The following is a 23106-nucleotide window of genomic DNA, read 5'->3' as shown; positions in this document are numbered from 1 at the left end:
TTCAAATCATGGCCCCCGGGGATAAGATGGGGCCCCAAGGGGGGGGGGGGATCAAAGTTTTACACACAAATATATAGGGAAAAACTTTAAAAATCTTCTTCTCAAGAACCACTAAGCCAGAAAAGCTGATTTTTACATGAAAACTTTCTGACATAGTGCAGATTCAAGTTTGTTCAAATCATGGCCCCCGGGGATAAGATGGGGCCCCAAGGGGGGGGGGGATCAAAGTTTTACACACAAATATATAGGGAAAAACTTTAAAAATCTTCTTCTCAAGAACCACTAAGCCAGAAAAGCTGATTTTTACATGAAAACTTTCTGACATAGTGCAGATTCAAGTTTGTTCAAATCATGGCCCCCGGGGATAAGATGGGGCCCCAAGGGGGGATCAAAGTTTTACACACAAATATATAGGGAAAAACTTTAAAAATCTTCTTCTCAAGAACCACTAAGCCAGAAAAGCTGAGATTTACATGAAAGCTTCCTGAAATAGTGCAGATTCAAGTTTGTTCAAATCATGGCCCCCGGGGATAAGATAGGGCCCCAAGGGGGGATCAAAGTTTTACACACAAATATATAGGGAAAAACTTTAAAAATCTTCTTCTCAAGAACCACTAAGCCAGAAAAGCTGATTTTTACATGAAAACTTTCTGACATAGTGCAGATTCAAGTTTGTTCAAATCATGGCCCCCGGGGATAAGATGGGGCTCCAAGGGGTGGATCAAAGTTTTACACACAAATATATAGGGAAAAACTTTAAAAATCTTCTTCTCAAGAACCACTAAGCCAGAAAAGCTGAGATTTACATGAAAGCTTCCTGACATAGTGCAGATTCAAGTTTATTCAAATCATGGGCTACGGGGGGTTGGATGGGGCCACAATAGGGGATCAAAGTTTTACATACAAATACATAGGAAAAATCTTCTTCTCAAGAACCACGGAGCCAGAAAAGCTCATTTTTACATGAAAACTTTCTGACATAGTGCAGATTCAAGTTTCTTCAAATCATGGGCTCCGGGGGTAGGATGGGGCCACAAGGGGGATCAAAGTTTTACATACAAATATATAGTTAAAATCTTTTTCTCAATAACCACTGAGTCAGAAAAGCTGATATTTACAAGAAAACTTTCTGACATAGTGCAGATTCAAGTTTGTTCAAATCATGGTTCCTGGGGGGTAGGATGGGGCCACAAGTGGGGGGGGGGGTCAAAGTTTTAGATACAAATATAGAAAAAAGCTTTAAAAGAACCATTGGGCCAAAGAAGTTGACATTTACATGAAAGCTTTCTGACATAGTGTAGATTCAAGTTTGCAAAGGGTAGTTTGGGCCATAATAGGGACCAAGGTTTTACATGCAAATATATATGGAAAGTCTTCAGATATGGGCCAAGGTGACTCAGGTGAGCGATGTGGCCCATGGGCCTCTTGTTTATAATCAGAGGAGGGGGTGACAGGGTTGGTTAGTTGGGATATGATCTTGTTTTGGTATCGGTATACTATTTCAAAATAGATCTTTATCGTGCCACACCTGCTGTGACACGGGACCTCAGTTTTTGCATGGGCAAATGCAGTAGTCTAGAGAAATTATGTAAGCCTACAAAGTGGAAGCTTTAACATTTTACAGTAATAAAAACTAAGCGATCGAAGTAAAGCAGCATTAGTTATCGGACTCCATGAAGTCAATCAGAATTTTTATTTGATGCAAGTGCAGACGTACTAAAGAATATTTACAGATTTTATAGATGCATTTGTGTAAGGGCCCCCCTCCCACATCCCAAGGTAGGATGGGGTCACCATAAGGGATCAAAGTTTTACATACAAATATAATGGGGAAATCTTTGAAAATCTTCTTCTCAAGAAGCACTGGGCCAGAAAAGTTCACATTTGCAAGAAAGCTTCCTGACATAGTGCAGATTCAAGTTTGTTAAAATCATGGCCCCAGTGGGAAGGGAGCTAGGGGCCACGATAGGGGGGTCAAAGTTTTACTTAAAAACATTTAGTGGAAATCATTAAAAATCTTCGTCTGAAAAATCACTAGGCCAGAAGGGTTTACATTTACATGAAAGCTTCCTGACATATTGCAGATTCAAGTTTGTTAAAATCATGGCCCCCCGGGGGTAGGATGGGGACACAATAGGGGATGAAAATTTTACATACAAATACATAGGAAAATCTTTGAAAATCTTCTTCTTAAGAACCACTGGGCCAGAAAAGTTTACATTTACATGAAAGCTTCTTAACATATAGTGCAGATTCATCTTTGTTAAAATCATGGTCCCCGGGTAGGGTAGGGCCACAATAGGGAATCAAAGTTTTACATACAAATATATTAAGAAAATCTTTAAAGATCTTCTCAAGAACCATTGGTCCAAAGAAGTTTACATTTACATGAACGCTTCCAGACATATAGTGCAGATTCAAGTTTGTAAAAATCATTTACAAACGATTTTAGGGAAAATCTTCATATTTGGGCCAAGGTGACTTGGGTGAACGATGTGGCCCATGAGCCTCTTTTATGATCAGTATTGGCCATTTCTTTTACAGATTGAGCAGATTTTGCAAAATACCAGAGAAACATTGCATCTAACATTAGAGAGGGGAACATCCCTCTCCCTGTCTAAGAGCCAGACAGATTACAAGGGGAACAACTGCTATCTTGATGCCAATGACTCTGCTGTCGTTAATGTTAAGAGTCAACCAACAGAGAAAACCATTGATGGAGTCAGTGTAAAAATCAGAGCCAAAAAAGATCAAATGAAGTATGTACTCTCGGGAATACTTTGGTTTCTGTAATAAGAAACCTAAATAGCATTCATGTTACATGTATAATGTATATTCCGAGCATATATTTTTGTAAAATGCAAGCTGGAGAAAATTCAGATTTACAAGCATCTATAGCATACAGGTACTGACAGCTGCAATGAATAAACAGCGATATTGTGAATATCAGAGTGACAGAAGTTACAGTGATATTGTGAATATCAGAGTGACAGAAGTGACAGCGATATTGTGAATATCAGAGTGACAGAAGTGACAGTGATATTGTGAATATCAGAGTGACAGAAGTTACAGTGATATTGTGAATATCAGAGTGACAGAAGTAACAGCGATATTGTGAATATCAGAGTGACAGAAGTGACAGTGATATTGTGAATATCAGAGTGACAGAAGTGACAGTGATATTGTGAATATCAGAGTGACAGAAGTTACAGTGATATTGTGAATATCAGAGTGACAGAAGTGACAGTGATATTGTGAATATCAGAGTGACAGAAGTAACAGTGATATTGTGAATATCAGAGTGACAGAAGTTACAGTGATATTGTGAATATCAGAGTGACAGAAGTAACAGTGATATTGTGAATATCAGAGTGACAGAAGTGACAGTGATATTGTGAATATCAGAGTGACAGAAGTGACAGTGATATTGTGAATATCAGAGTGACAGAAGTTACAGTGATATTGTGAATATCAGAGTGACAGAAGTTACAGTGATATTGTGAATATCAGAGTGACAGAAGTTACAGTGATATTGTGAATATCAGAGTGACAGAAGTTACAGTGATATTGTGAATATCAGAGTGACAGAAGTTACAGTGATATTGTGAATATCAGAGTGACAGAAGTGACAGTGATATTGTGAATATCAGAGTGACAGAAGTGACAGCGATATTGTGAATATCAGAGTGACAGAAGTGACAGTGATATTGTGAATATCAGAGTGACAGAAGTTACAGTGATATTGTGAATATCAGAGTGACAGAAGTGACAGCGATATTGTGAATATCAGAGTGACAGAAGTAACAGTGATATTGTGAATATCAGAGTGACAGAAGTAACAGTGATATTGTGAATATCAGAGTGACAGAAGTTACAGCGATATTGTGAATATCAGAGTGACAGAAGTAACAGCGATATTGTGAATATCAGAGTGACAGAAGTTACATTGAGAAATAAATGATATAATATATGTAATAATGTTGTGTGGGGTGAAGATCAAAGTTTTTTTTTGTCCGAGTTAAGTTTTTAAACTATGTATGGTGCAATTTTCATCTGACCTTTTCAGTAAGAACACATCCAGAAGACGGAGTAAGTCTCCATCACCCATGTCATCACGGATCAGAAGTATTGACCTTAGTCGAACATCTTCCTTAAAGACTCAGCCTGCAGCACACAGAGTTTTCAGGGCCACAGACCTTATACAGGGAGAAGTTCTGGGCAAAGGTATAGATCTAACATGGGAGAGAGCTGTGTTTTGTTTTTAATATAATAAACATTGTACCCAACTGAAGTTTTCATATTTGAGCTTCTTTTAAGTTTCTCAAACGAAGTTTGGAGACATTGTTTTTGTTTGCATGGTTCTTATTATTATGTTTCCCAAATGAAGTTTGGGAACATATTGTTTTTACTCTATTTCTTCTTCATATTAGGGTCTTCCGTTTCCAATGGAAGATCTTCTAGAGATTGTACTGTTTATTATTAAGGTCTTCCTTTTCAGACGGAAGACCTTATAGTGATTGTACTGTTTATTAGGGCTTTTCGACTTAGGTCGGAAAGACCTATTGTTATTGTGTTTTTTATTATTAGTATTAGGGCTTTTTGACTTTCGTTGGAAAGACTTATTGTTTTCATCTTTTTTATTATCATAATTCTTTTTATTAAGTCTCCCAAACGAAGTTTGGAGACTTATTGTTTTTGCTTGGTTCTTATTATGTCCCCGAACACATAGTGTCTTGGACATATTGTTTTTGCTCCGTTTCTTATTATGTCTCCGAACACATAGTGTCGGAGACATATTGTTTTTGCTCCGTTTCTTATTAAGGTCTTCCGTTTCAAATGGAAGACCTTATAGTGATTGTACTGTTTATTAAGGTCTTCTGTTTATTATTATTAAGGTCTTCAGCAGAAGAACCTTCTATTATTTTTTATTTTCACTTTTCTTATTATTAGGGCTTTCCACCTTTCTGTGGAAAGTCCTATTGTTATTGTTCTGTTTATTATTTTCCTGCTGACAAAAAAAAATTTTGTCTTAAGACTTATCGAAAAACTTTATAGTCCTTCATATAGTACTTCTAGAAAAACGAATACATTTCACCCTGCGTAATTGAACTTTGACCCCTTACAGAGTTATTGGACCTTTCGCAGAAATCATTGTTATCGCTTCTACTTTTTAACCGTAAATGATAGGATGATGAAACCTTTGCTAAAGCATAGAGGGAAATTAGTAGAAGCGAAGAATTTCAAATGAAGGGATTCAGTGTCCCCTAAAGGGAGTTAATGTCTCTTTAAGTTTTGCGATTTATTCGTAAAACATGTCGAACTTGATAACGGTTTGTCGTAGAGACATGAGACCAACTGAAATAGGATCGTTGACCTTGAAAATTAGGTCAAGGTCATCCAAAAAAGGTAAAAATTGCACTTTTTATACTCTCCTTCCTGCTTAAGATAGCGTTGAAATATTATATGGGTAAGTATATATTGACTTCTTGATTGGTTCCGATGGTATGCATTATAACTTTGAACTTTTTGACCCTTCTGTGAATTTCGGAGACTCGCGTTGAAAACCTTGTTATTGCTACTCCTACTTAACGGAAAGTCATAGTGACACGAAACCTTCACTAATGAATTCACAGTAAAACCCTCTTGGAAAGAAAAAATAATCAAAGGGATACGAAAACTCTAAAGCATAGTTATTGCCCCTGAAAATCTTCAATATCATTATCATAGCCTATAACTTTTATATTAATATAGATAGAAACATGGGACCACTTGAATTAAGACCGATGACCTTTGACCTTCAAAATGAGGTCAAGGTCAAGGTCATTATCAATTTTTTTTTCCATTTTCAAGGTATTTCATAGTATTTTTAGCATTGAGAAACTAACCGAAGGGAACCAAAAACCCCTAAGTATAGTTATTGCCCCAGAATTTCTTGATAAATATTATTTAAACTTATAGCATTTACATTAACATAGACATATACATAGGATCACTTGCATGAAGACCGATGACCTTGGACCTTCAAAATGGGGTCAAGGTCAAAGTCATCATGAAAATTCTTTTTTTTTCATTTTCATGGTCTTTTTGAGTTTCTTACATCATCTTCAATATTCCTTCTTTTTTTGGTTAATCATGGTAGGTGGAAAGCCCTGTAATTGTTCGCGAACAATTAGGATCACTAGTATTCTTTTTTTTTCCTTACCGATTTTGTGCAGAGGATTTCTCAGAGATGGCTCTATCGATTTGCTTTAAATTTTCAGGGTTGATGCGTTGCCATCTGAAGTTTGTACTACCTTTTCAATTTTTGAAAATTGACTTCCGGTCGCAAGTTACGTCCGATTTAAAATGAATTTTTAATACGATGTTCACAGATATTATTGAAATTATTCATCTCTACTGAACCTTTCGTTCTATATCAAAATTCACTTCTGGTCACGGGTTAGGGCCGAATTTCCGTTTTCCAAATACAATTTGTCCGGGCGTTTTCTCATAAACGGTTAAAGATTCTTCAAACTGTCAGGAATGATAGATAGTGACTTATAGCTATGTAATAAGGTTTATCATTACCATCCGTCGCTTCCGGCTATCACCGGAAGTGAAGAAAAGAAACGTTCAAATTTCAAAGTTATGCTTTTGAAACAAAACTTGCATAGATTAATCAGGTCTCTTTCGGAGTTCCAGAAAATGTTAAACTTACTGGAAGTTTAACCAGCAACTTCCAGTTTTTATAGAAAAACTTCGAGAAATTGTCCTTTCTTTGCTATCCTATCTTTGGCTTATAAATCAAGTGTTTGATATGATTTTTGAATATATAATTGACATTATCCATCTTTAGAGTATAGTGAATTTTTTTCCCCCAAAATTCACTTCCGTTCGTTAAATATCGATTTCCGGGTATTTTTCTCCAGGCGTTTTCTCACAAATAATCAAAGATTTAGTCTTGAAACTTTCAGGAATGTTAGATGGTGACTTGTAGATGTGACATACATGTTTCAATTTTGTTGCCGTCACTTCCCTCATCCGCCGGAAGTACCATAAAAATATGTAATTTTTCATTTTTTAAAATTCTAATGCTCATAACATTATTTAATAGAGTGTAATAAGTCATACCATTTCCATCGGAAGTTGGTTGTTCGAAACCGGAAGTTGTCCCAAAACTCAGTATTTTTCATGGAAATTTTTTAGTGTGGGTTCCTATGCGGTTCGTTTGGAATTTGTAGTTGTTTTATGGAATCCCAAGATACTTGAAAGTGAATAAAACAAAACCGAAATTGTTTATTATTGATAAATCACGTCTTACATGTACGTGTTTATTTCTTTCATGTATAGTCGCTCTTCACTAATTGAATTCTTCCAGTCAAGATCCTATCTCGTCAGAAATTGAACGGAAGACCTATTCGTTGCTTGCAACGAAATCATTTCTAGTTATTATTCCTTTTCTTACCGATTTTGTGGACGCGATTTCTTGAAAACGGCTAGACAGATTTTCATGAAACTTGCAGGAAAAATGCAACGTAAATAGAACTAAATTAATTGTTTTTTCTTTTTTTGAAAATCACTTCCGGTGGAGAGTTATGGCCAAATTTCCGTTTCTCAAATGACATTTTGTCTGGGCGTTTTCTCATAAACGGTTAAAGATTGAATCTTCAAACTTTCAGGGATGATAGATGGTGACTTGTAGCTCTGTAATAAGGTTTATGATTGCCATCCGTCACTTCCGGTCGTCACCAGAAGTGAACAAACGAAACATCAAATTTCAAAATTATGCTTTTGAAACAAAACTTGCATCGATTAATTAGGTCTCTTTCGGTATTTCAGAAAATGTTACACTTACTGGAAGTTTAACCAGCAACTTCCGGTTTTTAGAGAAAAACTTCGAAAAATTGGTCTTTCTTTGTCCTCATATATATCGCTTATTTATCAACCTTTTAATACGATATTTACAGATATTATTGACATTATCCATCTTAAGAGAACCTTTTAATACTATTTCAAAATCGACTTCCGGTCACAAGTTAAGGCCGAATTTCTGTTTTTCAAATGACATTTTGTCCGGACGTTTTCTCATAAACGGTTAACGCTTGAGTCTTCAAACTTTCAGGTGTGATAGATAGTGACCTGTAGCTCTGTAATTAGGTTTATCATTGTCATCCGTTACTTCCGGTCGTCAACGTAAGTGAAGAAAAGAAATGTCAAATTTCAAAGTTATGCTTTTGAAACAAAACTTGCATAGATTAATCAGGTCTCTTTCGGAGTTCCAGAAAATGTTAAACTTACCGGAAGTTTAACCAGCAACTTCCAGTTTTTATAGAAAAACTTCGAGAAATTGTTCTTTCTTTGCTATCCTATCTCTGGCTTATAAATCAAGTGTTTGATATGATTTTTGAATATATAATTGACATTATCCATCTTTAGAGTAAAGTGAATTTTTTTTTTTCAAAATTCACTTCCGTTCGTTAAATATCTACAATTTCCGGGTATTTTTCTCCAGGTGTTTTCTCATAAATAATCAAAGATTGATTCTTGAACCTTTCAGGAATGTTAGATGGTGACTTGTAGATGTGACATACGTGTTTCAATGTGGATTCCTACGCGGTCCATTTGGAATTTTTAGTCTTTTTATGGACTCCTGAGATACTCGAAAGTGAATAAATTAAAACCGAAATTGTTTATAAAATTATGATAAATCGCGTCTTACATGTACTTGTTTATTTCTTTCATGTTTAGTTGTTCTTCACTAATTGAATTCTTCCAGTTAAGATCCTATCTCATCAAAAATTGGACGGAAGACCTATTCGTTGCTCGCAACGAGGTCATTTCTAGTTAAGGTCTTCCGTAACAACAGAAGACCTTCTACTGATTGTGGTGGTTAAGATTATTCTTATTATTCTTTTTTTCCCTTCTTTTTCCTAGACGCTAACTTTGAAGCTTCATATCTCGCTCATTTCTGCATGGATTTTGCTCAAATTTTCAAGGTTTATAAACTTTACAGAACAATTTTAAAATTATGTACTACATTTCAGAAATTCTCTTCTGTTCACGAGTTATTCCCTTTTGAATGAAATTTTAGGGGCTTTGGTTTCCAGACAAAGGCTCCGAGACTGTATAAGCTTGAGCAGAAAATGCATTGAAAATGAAAAGTAGGAGCATTGTAGTTGTGCACATCGTTTTTTGTTTTTTTATTACAGTGTTCGAAATGGTGGTTGCAATGACAGGGTTAAAAAATTAGGACGCCTAAAGGAGCAAAAAATTACACACATTTTCCTTTGTATCTTTTAAACTAAAAATATTTTGTTAAGACATGTAGAACAAAACTTGTGCAAAATGTTAAGAGCTTTATTTTGATATCCCTAAAAAGGGGCTGGCCCCTTAAATTAGGGATCTGGGGATCTTCAAAGTTTTCGCTTTATAACTCAAAAACGGTAAATATTTCGATATGGCTTTCGCTGGAAAAGTTGTTCTTTAACATCTTATTGATCTCATAAACATAATATTTTGCTCGAGTATTGTGTTATATATGAATAAAAAGCTTGACCTGCAAACAGGTAACCGTATCATTAGGTAGGTGAAGGGGGTAAAATATGCGTATAACTTAAATAAACTTGCTTTAATTGATAAATCTGACTTCATGAAATGCTAATATTCTTTTAAAATAAGGTTTTAACGTGATCTATGGTTCCTTTAAAAATCATCTATCGACAGCTTTTTTTTTATTATTATTTAGTAGCTTTAATATAAACAATCGTTCCAAAGAAAAAAAGAGGAAAAGGTTATCTCTTCTACGTTTGTTATTAAAACAATGATATATTTAATTGAAGAAACAAACCTTCAAGCATAAAATAACTCAGTTATTAACTACACGCATCTTACATACACCTCGGGGTTTGTTTTTGTTTACAATTACGTAACCGCCTCGAGGAACCATCGCGTGTGAACCAGGGCATGTACACAAAGTAAACATTGTCGTCCTAAATATAACACAGAATGTTATGTTTTTGATCATATTGGATTTTTCGAATAATTCAGTCTTTCCAGGGATGTATATACTTGTTTATACATCCCTGGTCTTACGTTTGATTTGTTTTAAAATCAAAACTCTAGAGCATTGAGTCAGGCATCAATTTTAAAATCTGCAATTTAATATACAGTTCGTTTCTCAATCATGTCTAATTGAATGTTTGTTTAATATCGGAGATTCATCGCTGCTGGACTAGCGATCTGTGATTTAATACTTTAACTGAACACACAAGCTTTACTCAAATTCTTCGTTGTGAAAAAGAAAATGGATACATTTTACAAACATAATGAATTATTTCTGAACATGTTTTGAAATCAATAGTTTATAATCATGATTAAACCAAATCTAAACATGCGTATAGAATATTCAGAAACCCATGGCCGACCAGTCTCATTTCAAATGATTTGTTTAAAACAATGACTTTGATTAAACATTGATTCAGAACTCCTGGTCCAAATTATGTAACTTCGGCACGTGCCCCTGGCGTGAAATTCGTACGCGACTTCTGTGCACACTGTGTACATAATATACCTACATGTATTTACGCAGATAGATATTAAAGTTTAATAAAATATTCAAGATTTGAGAGCAATTTATTTGATTTGTATGTATAAATAATTAAAACTCGATGAATTATTCTCTTCAGTCTGAATATTATGCTATCATAATTTTGTTGTATGATAAAATATTGGTAACAGCTATAAACCTTTATTGTATGTCCTGAGCCAAAATTTCATAAATTTAAATAGTAATTTTTTCTTCATTATTGGGACTGAAAAGTTAAATGCTGAAAAAATTTAATCCCACATACACGCGCGCCTCAAAAGACTGATTCGTGGAATGAGATCATACACGCATGTACTTGAGTAGTATAAAGGAGAAGGTACGCTTAGCATATGAATTTGTCCTAGTAAAATCAAGAAAAATAAAGTAGAAGATGACACACCTTTACCTATCAAAGTCATTTGGGGGCAACAAACTCTCCTCAAATATACAAACGAAATGGCGCCAAATCGTCACATAATAATAATACCATATTTATATAGCACCCTTTTCATATACTATGTACGCTCAAAGGTGCTTACATAGTACATTACATAGTAGAATAATACGCTCCCGAATTTACATGGATCGCTATTTCTTAGCCAAAACTTCAAAATTTTACTTACATTTGTCAATATTATGATATGAGCACATTCAAGGCGATGGATGATATTTGCGTGTGATAAACGAAATACTTCGATTAATAATAAAAAGGGTCTTTCATCAATCGCCTTCCCTGTGCTCATGGTAAAATTATAAAATCTGACATTTCCGGAAAAAATTACGCATCACACACATTTGATACTAAGATTACATATATGCGCGACAAATCATAAATTAAGGCGTGTGTTACCTTTTTGTGTAGTACAGATATGATATAAAGAAATATAATAACAATTCTATTAAATTATTTGATCATTATACATGTAATTCGGATTGCAATTTCATTCCGTGTTTTTATCTAAAACGATAGTGATATAGTCGATTTCTGGTCGTTTCGGCCTTTTCTCAGTTCGGTCCCAAGTTTTTTCGGCCGTTAGTAGTTTCAGCCCTAGTCGTTTCGGCCTAACTTTTAAATACCTTTGTAATACCAATAAATTAAGTCTTTTTTTCTCATCTTAATACATCAAAATTGATATTTCTTTGTATGAACTGTTATATATGTCTATGGTGTAATCAAGGAAGTCCACACCATCAAAGAAAATGATATGCCATTTACAGATTACATAAGCTTGTATTTTAAAAGCAAAAATGCCAAAGCATATTAAAATAATACATTTGTTATGAACATAGCATATTGTGATGCTGATTAAATTATAAACCGGTACTATATGATGCAGTTATTTTTAAGGCACAAATATTTTGATGACAAAGATCTCTCTCTCTCTCTCTCTCAAATGATGGGTAAGCAGTTGCGTACTTGCGTATCTATAGGCAGCTAAGCGCCTGTTAGATATACATGTATCTATCCAATGGATCATGATCATTTATATTATTTCTCATCTGACGGTGTTAGCCTATATTAAATGAGGTAATGTCACGCTTATGTGAAAATCAGTGAAATACGCAGTGAATAATCAGTTAATTTTTGTCAAAGTCTTTTCAAATTAGAAATGTACGTTACTTTCATTAAAGTGTAATAAAACATTGAATAACACCAAGCTATATTGGTCATTTATTGCGCCTGTGTTTTGCATTTCGCATCCATATTCGTTGCTAGACTTTTGAGAAATGTACGTTAAGTCACGGTTACGATACTGGGTCTTTGAAATATAGTTTCAGAGTTTTAGTATGAGGGAATTCAAAGTTATTACATGCTCTGTAGCTGAAAGATATATCAAAGTTTAATTTCTTTAAAAGATATCAATATCATTTAAAAATAAAATAAAAAGCTGCATAAAAACAAACGCAGTACAATATTTTAACGTGATTATAGAAAATATTGTCTCCATCTAATTAGGAGTAGCTAGTTTTTTTATCAACATGAAATATTCCCCAAGACTTTGTTTCTATTGATGTTTTCAATATTCTGGCAACATCTTTTCGTTTTCAGAAATACGGATTGACAGAGAAACTAACGCAATATTACCTTTCAAAATTCTAATGTTCATTTCAAGTGTTAATTTATGGGGGGGGGGGGCTTATGTTATCACGTGAATATTATATAGATTAGATGGCGTAGTGTAAAAATAAAATGCATGACATATTTATAATCATATTCTCCTTTCTTAATTAACTAGCTATATGAAAATGTACAGAGAGACAGTTTTGGAAATTCTTTAATTTTTCAGCAAATAAATTTGTGAATTGCACACATTAACTGAAAATGGGTGATCATATGTCAATATCTGTAGCTACCGCGCCGACCCAATATATTTCACACATTTTGTTAGAAGTCAAACATCAAATATCCGCGACCCCCACTTGTTCTATCGCAGCGAAAAACCTTTTGAATTTGCATGGAATATACAAGTTATACATAGATCATTGTATTATCCATACAGACTTGTGTGGCCGTTTTTTTTTGTTTTTTTGGTTTTTTTGTTGTTGTTTTTTTAAATTTTATTTTCTACTCCCAACTATTTTTTTTTCTCTTGTTTCATGATTATTTTCATTAGTATATGTATATATGTCTTTGTATCTTTTCTTTCTATATATTTTATCTTCTTTACATTATATAACTACATGTGTGACTTCATGTGATTCATTGTGACCTTGATGTATAGAGAGTGCTACAATGCCCTAAAATAGGGTATGCCCGATCCCATTCACTTACTTGTGAATAAAATATTGTTTAATTAAATCAAACAGTCCCGATATATTGTTAAGAAATAATTAAATTTCGAGGTTAAAAGTTTGACTTGATGATTTCAAAAACTCAATGATCATGGTATCACAATTTGCTTAGCATCATTTATATTAACAAAAACAACATCACATTGTTGGTATTTTGTAGCTTACGAAACTTGGGCCGAAACGACTAGGTATCTAAGGCCGAAAAAACTTTAAGCCGAACGAACCCAAGGTCGAACTGTAAAAAGGCCGAAACAACTTGCATCGAAATAATCGGATATAGTCGACTGTAATATTATCGCTTGTTACATGAACTACACTCATTTGAAATTGTTTGTAATACGACAAGGATAATAATTCTCGAAATTTATATTTATATCAATAGCACGTAAAAGGTCTTCTAGATAAGTAACTAAGTAGGTGAACAGTCTCAATGACATATACAGTGTGTGGAATGACAGTTCAATCGATTGCGGTCCTGGACAGGCCGGGATGAACCGGGTAAAGGTCTAAAAGGACTGAATTGGAACCAATCGAAATCGATGATATTTCAATAGATAATCTTAAAATTAAGTTTGATAAATTAATATGAACAGCAATGTTTTGGTGTATTCCCATATTAATGTTTACATGCTCCACGTGAACGTTTACATGTGGCCTTTACGTTACGGAAGGGGATATATACTGGGAGAAGGCATACAAATATTGTACTGTAATAAAATCGAGAAAAACAATCACTATCTTTCATACTTATAGACATCTTAAAATATTCAAAATTGTAATATAGCATACATGTACATGTATGCTACTAATATTCTACATAGGCCAAATAAAATTGATACTGTCTTAATAAGATTTAACAAATACGTATTAAATTAAAGATTGGTTTTCCATATGATTTATATTTACATGTATAAATGCTATCATTATTTTGTATTCAAATCAATTTTATCTCATCTTATTAAGTTTTACTAACAAGGGGTGTTATATTGTACCAAAACTAATAGAAACTATTATCAACAGTTGCAAGTAACTAAATCGCTGTAAAATTGACGTCACAAATCTGGCTAAATTGTGATTTGAATCGCTGCCAAGTTGATTTTACGTCACAATGCACTGTGCTTTAGGCACTATTTACATTTTTGGCTGAGAGTGCTAAAAAGTCAGCTGAAATGTATTCCCCCCCCCCCCCCCCCCCAAAAAAAAAAGTGTACACACTATATTCATTGCACACACTATTTATATGCATAGGTATTAATTCAACATACATCATTAAAATCAAAACACGGAAAGAAATCAATTTCGTCTTAGCTCTTGATTAATAGAAAAGTAAATTGAAAAGAAAACCTTGCCTGTAGAAAGGATAAAGGAATAAATCAATTTCAGAATAAGAACTATAATGATAACAACTTAGTAAAGTTTAGTCCAATTTCAAACTGATGTTATAGAAGAGGATGACAGTTCCGGTTAACCCATCACATAGGAAATTAGAAATAATAATTCATAAATGATTAAGAGAAAAAAGGGTTTTAACCATCCGAAACCTTCATCTTAAAGCTTTTAAGGTAAGGGAGAAAAATTTTTCATGCCATACCACTAGTGTTCGGATTTACACGATGCTTGTCCAGAATTCCCCGACTTTAAGCCTACCTTTTATTTCGTTGAGCATGACGAATTTCAGCGTTATCAACCATAACAAAACTATATTTTAGGCTCGAAAATTTTCTCTTTCAAAATATGTCCGTAAAAATTTTCTTATTACTTACTTTTCATTGTAGGAACAGATGATTAAAACGGAAATGAGTTTTGTCGGATTTACCAGAACGTACTCTATTGTGTTTTAGAGATGAATATCGTTTCCATTCTTTTTAAAATTTCTTATTCAAAAAGCTATATATATAGGCCTATATACACTGTAGTTAAAAAAACGTTTTAAATGTTCTAATATTTAAAATGATTTACATTTATATTTTTGACTACAGAGACCATAAAAACTAATAAGCACCTTATCTATGTACACTGCGTTGATGAAAATTTTAACAATGATAAAATATAGTAGTAATAATAATAATAATGCTTTATGAAGAGAAGGTAGTCCTATTAATACAAGGCATTATTCTTCCCTGGGGCCTTCTGAAATACAAACAATATAGGCCTACACATAGCGATACGTACAGCCAAAGATAAACATATAAAGATAGATTCCGTGTTTATATGTATTACAAAATTGTATTTACGACAAGTATGGATGCCATATTCATGGTATAGAATAGGTACATGTAATACACGAGGAAATACAAGATGGGGGGTTAACGAAAATGCATCCATATATTTTCAAATACATACACATGTATACAGAACATGTATTTAAAAATAACGACAGCTAATTATAAATGTTTCCATATTTCTTCTAAAAACAGAGACAGTCTGATTAAAATCAAATCTCTCACTTCGCTCGATATACGGACAGTCGCTGCGTGGGAGCGACTGTCCATATATCTAGTGAAGTGAGAGGTTTGATTTTAATCAGAGTGAGTAAGAGACGGTAATAATTCTATATCTAATTGTACCTCATTAGATACATCTATGGCTGAGTATTGAAGAGCGTTTTTGAAACAAAATTGTTCAATGTTTTGGTAAACAGATTATAATTTAATTCGGGACGCATGGAATAGGAATCATGAGTTTGAGAAATAAAATCTCGTAGATTTTCAGAGCTCATACCATTAAAAGTTTTTTACAATAGAATACACGTAATTACTTCTTTAGTCTAACTTTTCAAACAAGGATCTCGATGGCTATGGTCATGATTGATTTAGGCCTAAATACACGTTATTTTTAGATAGTTTTTGATTATGATATTTCTATAATGTTATTGAAAAGAATTTTTGTATGTGTGTATCAACAAAATCTTAAAAATTATCCAAAGGATTTTAATTAACAAGGTACATTAAACTATTTTTTTTTTATAAGAATTGAGAAAACGCCATCAGACACGGATAGAAGACGCAACATTAAATCTTGCACTCGCAAAACATGATAACTTTTCTACTTCATATTACAATTCAAATACACGTTAATTGTAAATAGTGTTTGAATATAATATTTGTATGATCTTATTGAAAAGAATTTTGTGTGTGTGTGTTAATAACTTTTTAAAAATTATCCAAAGCAATTTAATTAACGAGGTATATTGAACTATTTTTTCTGAATAAGAATTGAGAAAACGTCATCAGACACAGGTTAAAGACGCAACGTTAAATCTTGCACTCGCAAAACATGATAACTTTTCTACTTCATATCACAATTCAAATACACGTTAATTGTAAATAGTGTTTGAATATAATATTTGTATGATGTTATTGAAAAGAATTTTGTGTGTGTGACACTGTTAATAACTTTTTAAAAATTATCCAAAGCAATTTAATTAACAAGGTATATTGAACTATTTTTTTCTGAATAAGAATTGAGAAAACGTCATCAGACACAGGTTAAAGACGCAACGTTAAATCTTGCACTCGCAAAACATGCCAACTTTGCTACTTCATATCACAAAAAATATATGTAATACATGGATATAATTACTATATATAGAAAGTACACACCCTATATAGTATTAGAGCATAAAATTACCAACTTCTGAAAATAGGCCAAAATTGACCCTTAGTGTACCTTCTCCTTTATTAAACACCTTACGATAAAAATTTATAGTACACCTTTATAGCTTAATTTCAATGATATATATTAAATTCTCAAACTATTTCATAATTGCATACGAGAAGTCAGAATCGCCAGCGTAGCCAAACTATATCGTTACAGTACTTATCTTCCTGTCACAGTTGATTATTTTCTTTCTAAAAACTTAACTTGTATTCGTCTTTTGTAAAATCACTGGATAAGTATTTCAAATAATTTTTCTCGGGGTAATGTTACGTATAACATATCAAGAGGGAAAGAAGGTGAAAGTTAAATCCCACACACACATACTCATGTACGGTTCCTGTTTCAAATGTCATTTAATTTTCTACGTTTTATTTACAATATCAATCACAATTTCTCTTGTCTTAATTATCACAAACTGTGAAACACGAAATCCATGCATGCACGGTGCTATATGCATATGAGCATCTGTCAATCAACACCACTTGATTTTGTGAACTTAGTCTGGTATCGTGGAATCATTTCCCATGTTATAGAAAAAAAGTATATTTAAACACTGTTGGGAGACTGGAGCTGCTGTGAATTTACCACACCGATGTATCTGCAGACTATTCAGGAGCTGTTCTTATATTAAATAATGATATATCAGGTAACAGAGTATGTCTGAAAATTCTGTATTTGAAATTACCATCCATTACAGAGAATGTAAAGAGTTTTGGTTATTGATCTTTACAAATGACAGATCATACCTTCCTAGTCACAGCATGGGTGGAAGGTGGAAGGACAGGAAGTTCCGGTTCCTACCATCCAGTATTTTTGCCAACATATGCTTGACAGTATACTATACAGATCGTTAATTTACGGTCATGCCCTTTCAATCTACCTTATGTCTATACCTCTTTTGTTCTTGCCTATTGAGGATTTTCTGTTTGGTTTCCTGCCTCCAACTATATTGCTTTCTACGGACTTGAGTCGTGACTTTTATAATGATAGTACGCTGATAAAAATGTCTTTGCGCGTTCATTTCGGTGTTGAAAATGAATACACTTGCCGGTCAGTGGAATGTTTGGATTTAGATTTTTTAAAAATAAGAATTGAGATAGGACGTACGACTTTAAATTGATACATCATTTTATACATGAAAAAAACCCATTAAGATTTACTTATTAAAGAATTAATTAATCATATTTTCCTGTTGAAACATGAAAATTTGAACACAGATGCTGAATTGCATACATGTATTAATTACTTCAATTTATAGTAATTCAAAAAACCTGCTTCATGGGCTTCGAGATTTATAAGGCCAGTGCTGTTCAACCCAAAGATGTCGACATTTTTAAAGACCTGTATAGGACGTAAAACATATACGATAGATCATATAATCATTGGGATGAACTCAATGAAACAAAAAGCAGCCAAGGATATAAGAAATTAGAGTAAATTAGACAATATGTATAATAAATTAAATCATTCAAAAACTAACATCATCAATAACAGATATGAGAAATATGTTTTATAGAAAAAGTAACAACAGTGTTTGAAAACAATCAACAAATTTTTAATGCATGAGTAATCATGAACTGGTGCTGTATGCACACCAGTCCCCCCCCCAAAACAAACAAACATAAGGCAAAAAACTCGATTTTGTTAACTTTGTTTGGCGCCGCAGGAGCATTTCCAGTGTGATTTGAAATAATCTATTGGTCAAGTCTGATTTTATGCTCTTATAAAAGATCAAAATATTTTTGAACATTGTTGGGAACTGGAGCTGCTGTGAATTTACTATACCTGCAGTGTTTCAGTACAATGAATTGAGGATCAGTTTTTATATCAAATAATGAATAACTATTGATTTATCAGGGTACAGAGTTTGTGAGACAAGTTCTGATTAAGGTTCTACCTTTCCTTTAGGACAAAATGATATATAATATGAATTATGCATCTTATAAATACAACGTCAACACCACATATAAATGTATACGATTTGTAACAGAATTCTGTAATAGAAATAAACACTAATAAATAAAACAAGAATTTAGAAAATAGATCTTGACAAACGTCAGTTCACGACTTTCTAGTCACAGGCATAGGTGAAAGGTGGATGCACAGCAAGTTCAAGTCCCCACTACCCATTAATTTTGTCAATATGCGCTTTACAGAAGAATACAAAAGCCTCAATTTATGACCGTGCCCTCTAAATATGTATTATGCACAGCCCCCTATCTTTCTGCCTAACGAGAAATTCCGTTTGGGTGTGGACCCCCCCCCCCCCCCCCCCCCCAATCTGAATTGCTTACAGCGACTACAGTCAGGATAAGATTTTTATAATGATAGTACCCTGATAAAAATGTTTCTGTCCATACATTTCGATATTGGAAATGTAACTTACCCTTTAAATACGTTTGCTGGAAAATAGCATGTTTGAATTGAGATAGTACCTTAAATTGATTTTTTTTATGAATTCAACACTATAAATTAAATACAGATGCTGAATTACATATATCTTTATGGAATTAAAAACAAACTGCTCCGCAGGCTTCGAGATTTAAGCCCCTTACCCCAGCGTAGAAACCCAAAGATGTCGACATTTTCAAAGACCAGTATAGACGTAAAAAATCTACAATAAATCATAAAATCACGAGGATGAACTAAAAAAAAAACAAAAAAACAGGAGGATAAAGAAAATACAAACCCTGTCCTGGCCATATCAAGTAATGAAGAAACATTTAGATTTCATACTTACAACAGATTTTCATGTTAACTGAGGCTGCATTAGGACCTGACCCAAGGACATATGGTCAAGTTCAAGGTTTTTATGTCACACAGCTCCGACGGAAGACCTCTCGTTGCAAAGCAACGAGCTTTGCTCTATTATTCCTTTTCTTTGTGAGCTGATAGGAGGTCATAAGGAGGGGTGCAATCAACTTTTGAAATTTTCAAAATGGCCGCCATTTCAAAAACGTCAAGGTTGTTGAAATGAATTCTATTTCTAGGGTAATTTAGTGACCCCGAGTCCATTTCCACCATGAAAATTTTGTTTTGAGCCGCCATTTTCAAAATGGCCACCATATACCGAAATATTTGAAAGTGTTAAAATCTCTACAACATTTGGGTTCTGGGGTAAATGGAGGGTCCACAGTTCATTTCTAGCATCAGTATTTCCTTCCAATCTATTTTCAAATGTTTCAAAATGGCCGGCATTGAAGAAAATGGTGGCCAAAAATCAAGTCCCTCGGATTTCAACCTAATTTAGTTTCTTGGGTTTTTTGAGGATCCTGAGTGCATATCTGGCATCAAAAACCATTTCTGACATGGGGAGGTGTTCGGAGACATTTGTGTTGGCATCCCAACACATGCAGTTATAGCTCGTTATTTTTATTTTCTTATTATTCATCTTGTTTAGTGAGAGATTTGTTTGCGCGGTTTCATGAAAGTGCTTTGACAGATCCACTTCAAACTTTGTGAGCTGATAGGGGGTCATGAAGAGGGGTGCAATCATTTTTCCAAATTTTCAAAATGGCCGCTGTTTCAAAATGGCGGCCAAAAACGTCAAAAAATCAAGGTTGTCGGTTTTCAACCAAATTCTATTTCTAGGGTAATTTAATGACCCCGAGTCCATTTCCACCATCAACACTTTTTTTGGAGCCGCCATTTTCAAAATGACCGCCATATACCGAAATATTTGAAAGTGTTAAAATCTGTACAACATTTGGGTTCTGAGGTCAATTGAGGGTCCACAGTTCATTTCTAGCATCAGTATTTCCTTCCAATCAATTTTCAAATGTTTCAAAATGGCCGGCATTGAAGAAAATGGTGGCCGAAAATCAAGTCCCTCGGATTTCAACCTAATTTACTTTCTAGGGTTGATGGAGGATTCTGAGTCCATTTCTGGCATCAAAAACCATTTCTGACATGGGGAGGTGTTCGGAGAATTTGTGTTGGCATCCCAACACTAAAATAAGTTATAGCTCGTTATTATTCTTTTTCTCCGGTACTTTTTTGTCCGGCAGTGTTCTCAGAAACTACAAAAGGGATCGATATGAAACTTTCCAGGATGATAGTATATCGTTTGTAGATGTGCAGAATGATAGTCATTTTGTCTGCGCAGTGCATGCATGCGCACGCACGTGCACTGCAATTTTGGTACAAAAAATGGAAAATCAGAATATTAAAGGGATCGATATGAAACCTGAATAAGATGATAGTATATCATTTGTAGATATGAAAAATGATAGTTATTTTGTCTGCACTCGCGTGCATGCGCATACACGTGCGTTACAAAATTTGTACACTTATTTTTTGTTGTTCATTGAAATGGCTTGATATTCAAATCATAGGTAAATATTGAGACTCTTAACTGATCTTCATGATCAAAATTACCAATCTGCACGCGCATACACGTGCACTTAATTTTAATTGGATAATACTAAAACGTCTGTAACTCTTTCATGACCAAAGCAAATGAGTTGATATTCACAGCATAGATATATAATATTTGTATCTATATGTTGGGGTAATCTTCATTATATATACACAAAGTTGAACCCATTATTTTTTTTTAAAGTTAAAATGCTCAATAAAAAAGGGAGGATGAAAAAAAATGAATTTCTTGATATTCTGTTCATCATGTTGAATGATATGAAAAAGTTTTATAGCTGTACGTATCATTTACTGAAAGTTTTGTTTTACTATAAAGTCATTCACTTATCACGTCTTAAAATACAAATTGGATTCTTTCTACGAATTAAATAGATGAAAATATATTGTCGCATTCAACAATTTATCCCAAGACGAGGACTTTCATGCAAATACCATCAACAATTAGCTTCACGAAAAAAGGTACGAGAATATCGTTAAATCTTACACATGGACGAAGACCAAGTAAAGACGTTGAACCTGGCCAAACAGACCATAATTTCATTATAACTGGCCAAGCCGGTTGTGGAAAGACAAATATGATTAAAACCTTCAGAGCGTTTCACGGTTTGATAATTTTTGATGGAAATCCGAAAGAACCATGAAAGCACAATTGAATGACACAATCTGACTAAAGTACAGACCTATCCCATACCGAAAAAAAAACTATAAGTTATAACTTTGTAACTAAGAAAAGTTACAAAAAAGTTATAACTAGTTATCGGAGTTTGGAACCACTTCTTCAAATAAAGTTATACTTTACTTATAACTTGGGTTCAAAAAAGTTATATTCATGTACAAGTTATCATCTTTTATTTCAACATGAATACAACAAGTGCATAAAAGTTATCAAAAAGTTATACTTAAAAAAAAAATTATACTTCATAAAAGTTATCAAAAAGTTATACTTAAATTATGGAAAAGTTACAAAAAAGTTATACCCAACAAAAGTTATGGAAAAGTTACAAAAAAGTTATATCTGACAAGTTACCAAAAAGTTATACCCATTACCCCTCTGAAAATACAGCAGGATATCCCAGGAAGTCCCAAGACAAAATCCCAGGATTTATCAGGATTGTCCTGAAAAGTCCTGCTTTTTTGAAACTGAGATTGACAAGGAATTAGAGGGACGGTATTGGCAGTGGGACATTTCAGGACTTTTAAGGATAATTTCCCCATTGAAAATACAGCAGGATATCCCAGGAAGTCCCAAGACAAAATCCCAGGATTTATCAGGATTGTCCTGAAAAGTCCTGCTTTTTTGAAACTGAGATTGACAAGGAATTAGAGGGACGGTATTGGCAGTGGGACATTTCAGGACTTTTAAGGATAATTTGAACACTGAAATTTGCCTTTTATAGTCCTGCAAAGTCTCACTTAATCCTGCAATCTGAAAGGGGAGAAAGTGGGATTATTCTGGACATGTCTTGGAAAGTCCCAGTAGACAGGACTGGGATTTTGCAGGATTTTATTGGATCTCCCTAAAAATCCTGCTTTTTGAGTTGATGCAGGACTCCTGGAAAGTCCCAATTTATCCTACTAACTTGTTTTGGTCTTACCCTACTGTGGAATAAAACTCGAGATCCAGGATATGTGATATCTTTTCTGTAAAAGTGGCAATTAAGAATGAAATTATGAATCAAAATGATAATCTGATAATAAAATTTATTTAACAT

General features: G+C 33.8%; 1 protein-coding gene across 6 annotated transcripts in view; it reads left to right on the top strand.

Moving 5' to 3' along the window:
• LOC125664639 (LIM domain kinase 1-like) overlaps positions 1–23106 on the top strand; it is a 231804-nt gene that overhangs the window by 91076 nt on the left and 117622 nt on the right. For all 6 annotated transcript variants that reach the window (XM_048897478.2, XM_056154636.1, XM_056154629.1 and 3 more), the window contains 2 exons: positions 2545–2759; positions 4067–4224. In XM_048897478.2, coding sequence (XP_048753435.1) covers positions 2545–2759; positions 4067–4224 — 373 coding nt within the window. The remainder of the gene's footprint in view (positions 1–2544; positions 2760–4066; positions 4225–23106) is intronic.

Source organism: Ostrea edulis, chromosome 1 (genome assembly GCF_947568905.1).
Source record: "Ostrea edulis chromosome 1, xbOstEdul1.1, whole genome shotgun sequence".
Taxonomy (NCBI): Eukaryota; Metazoa; Mollusca; class Bivalvia; order Ostreida; family Ostreidae; genus Ostrea; species Ostrea edulis.
This window is presented reverse-complemented; position numbering and strand designations above follow the sequence as displayed.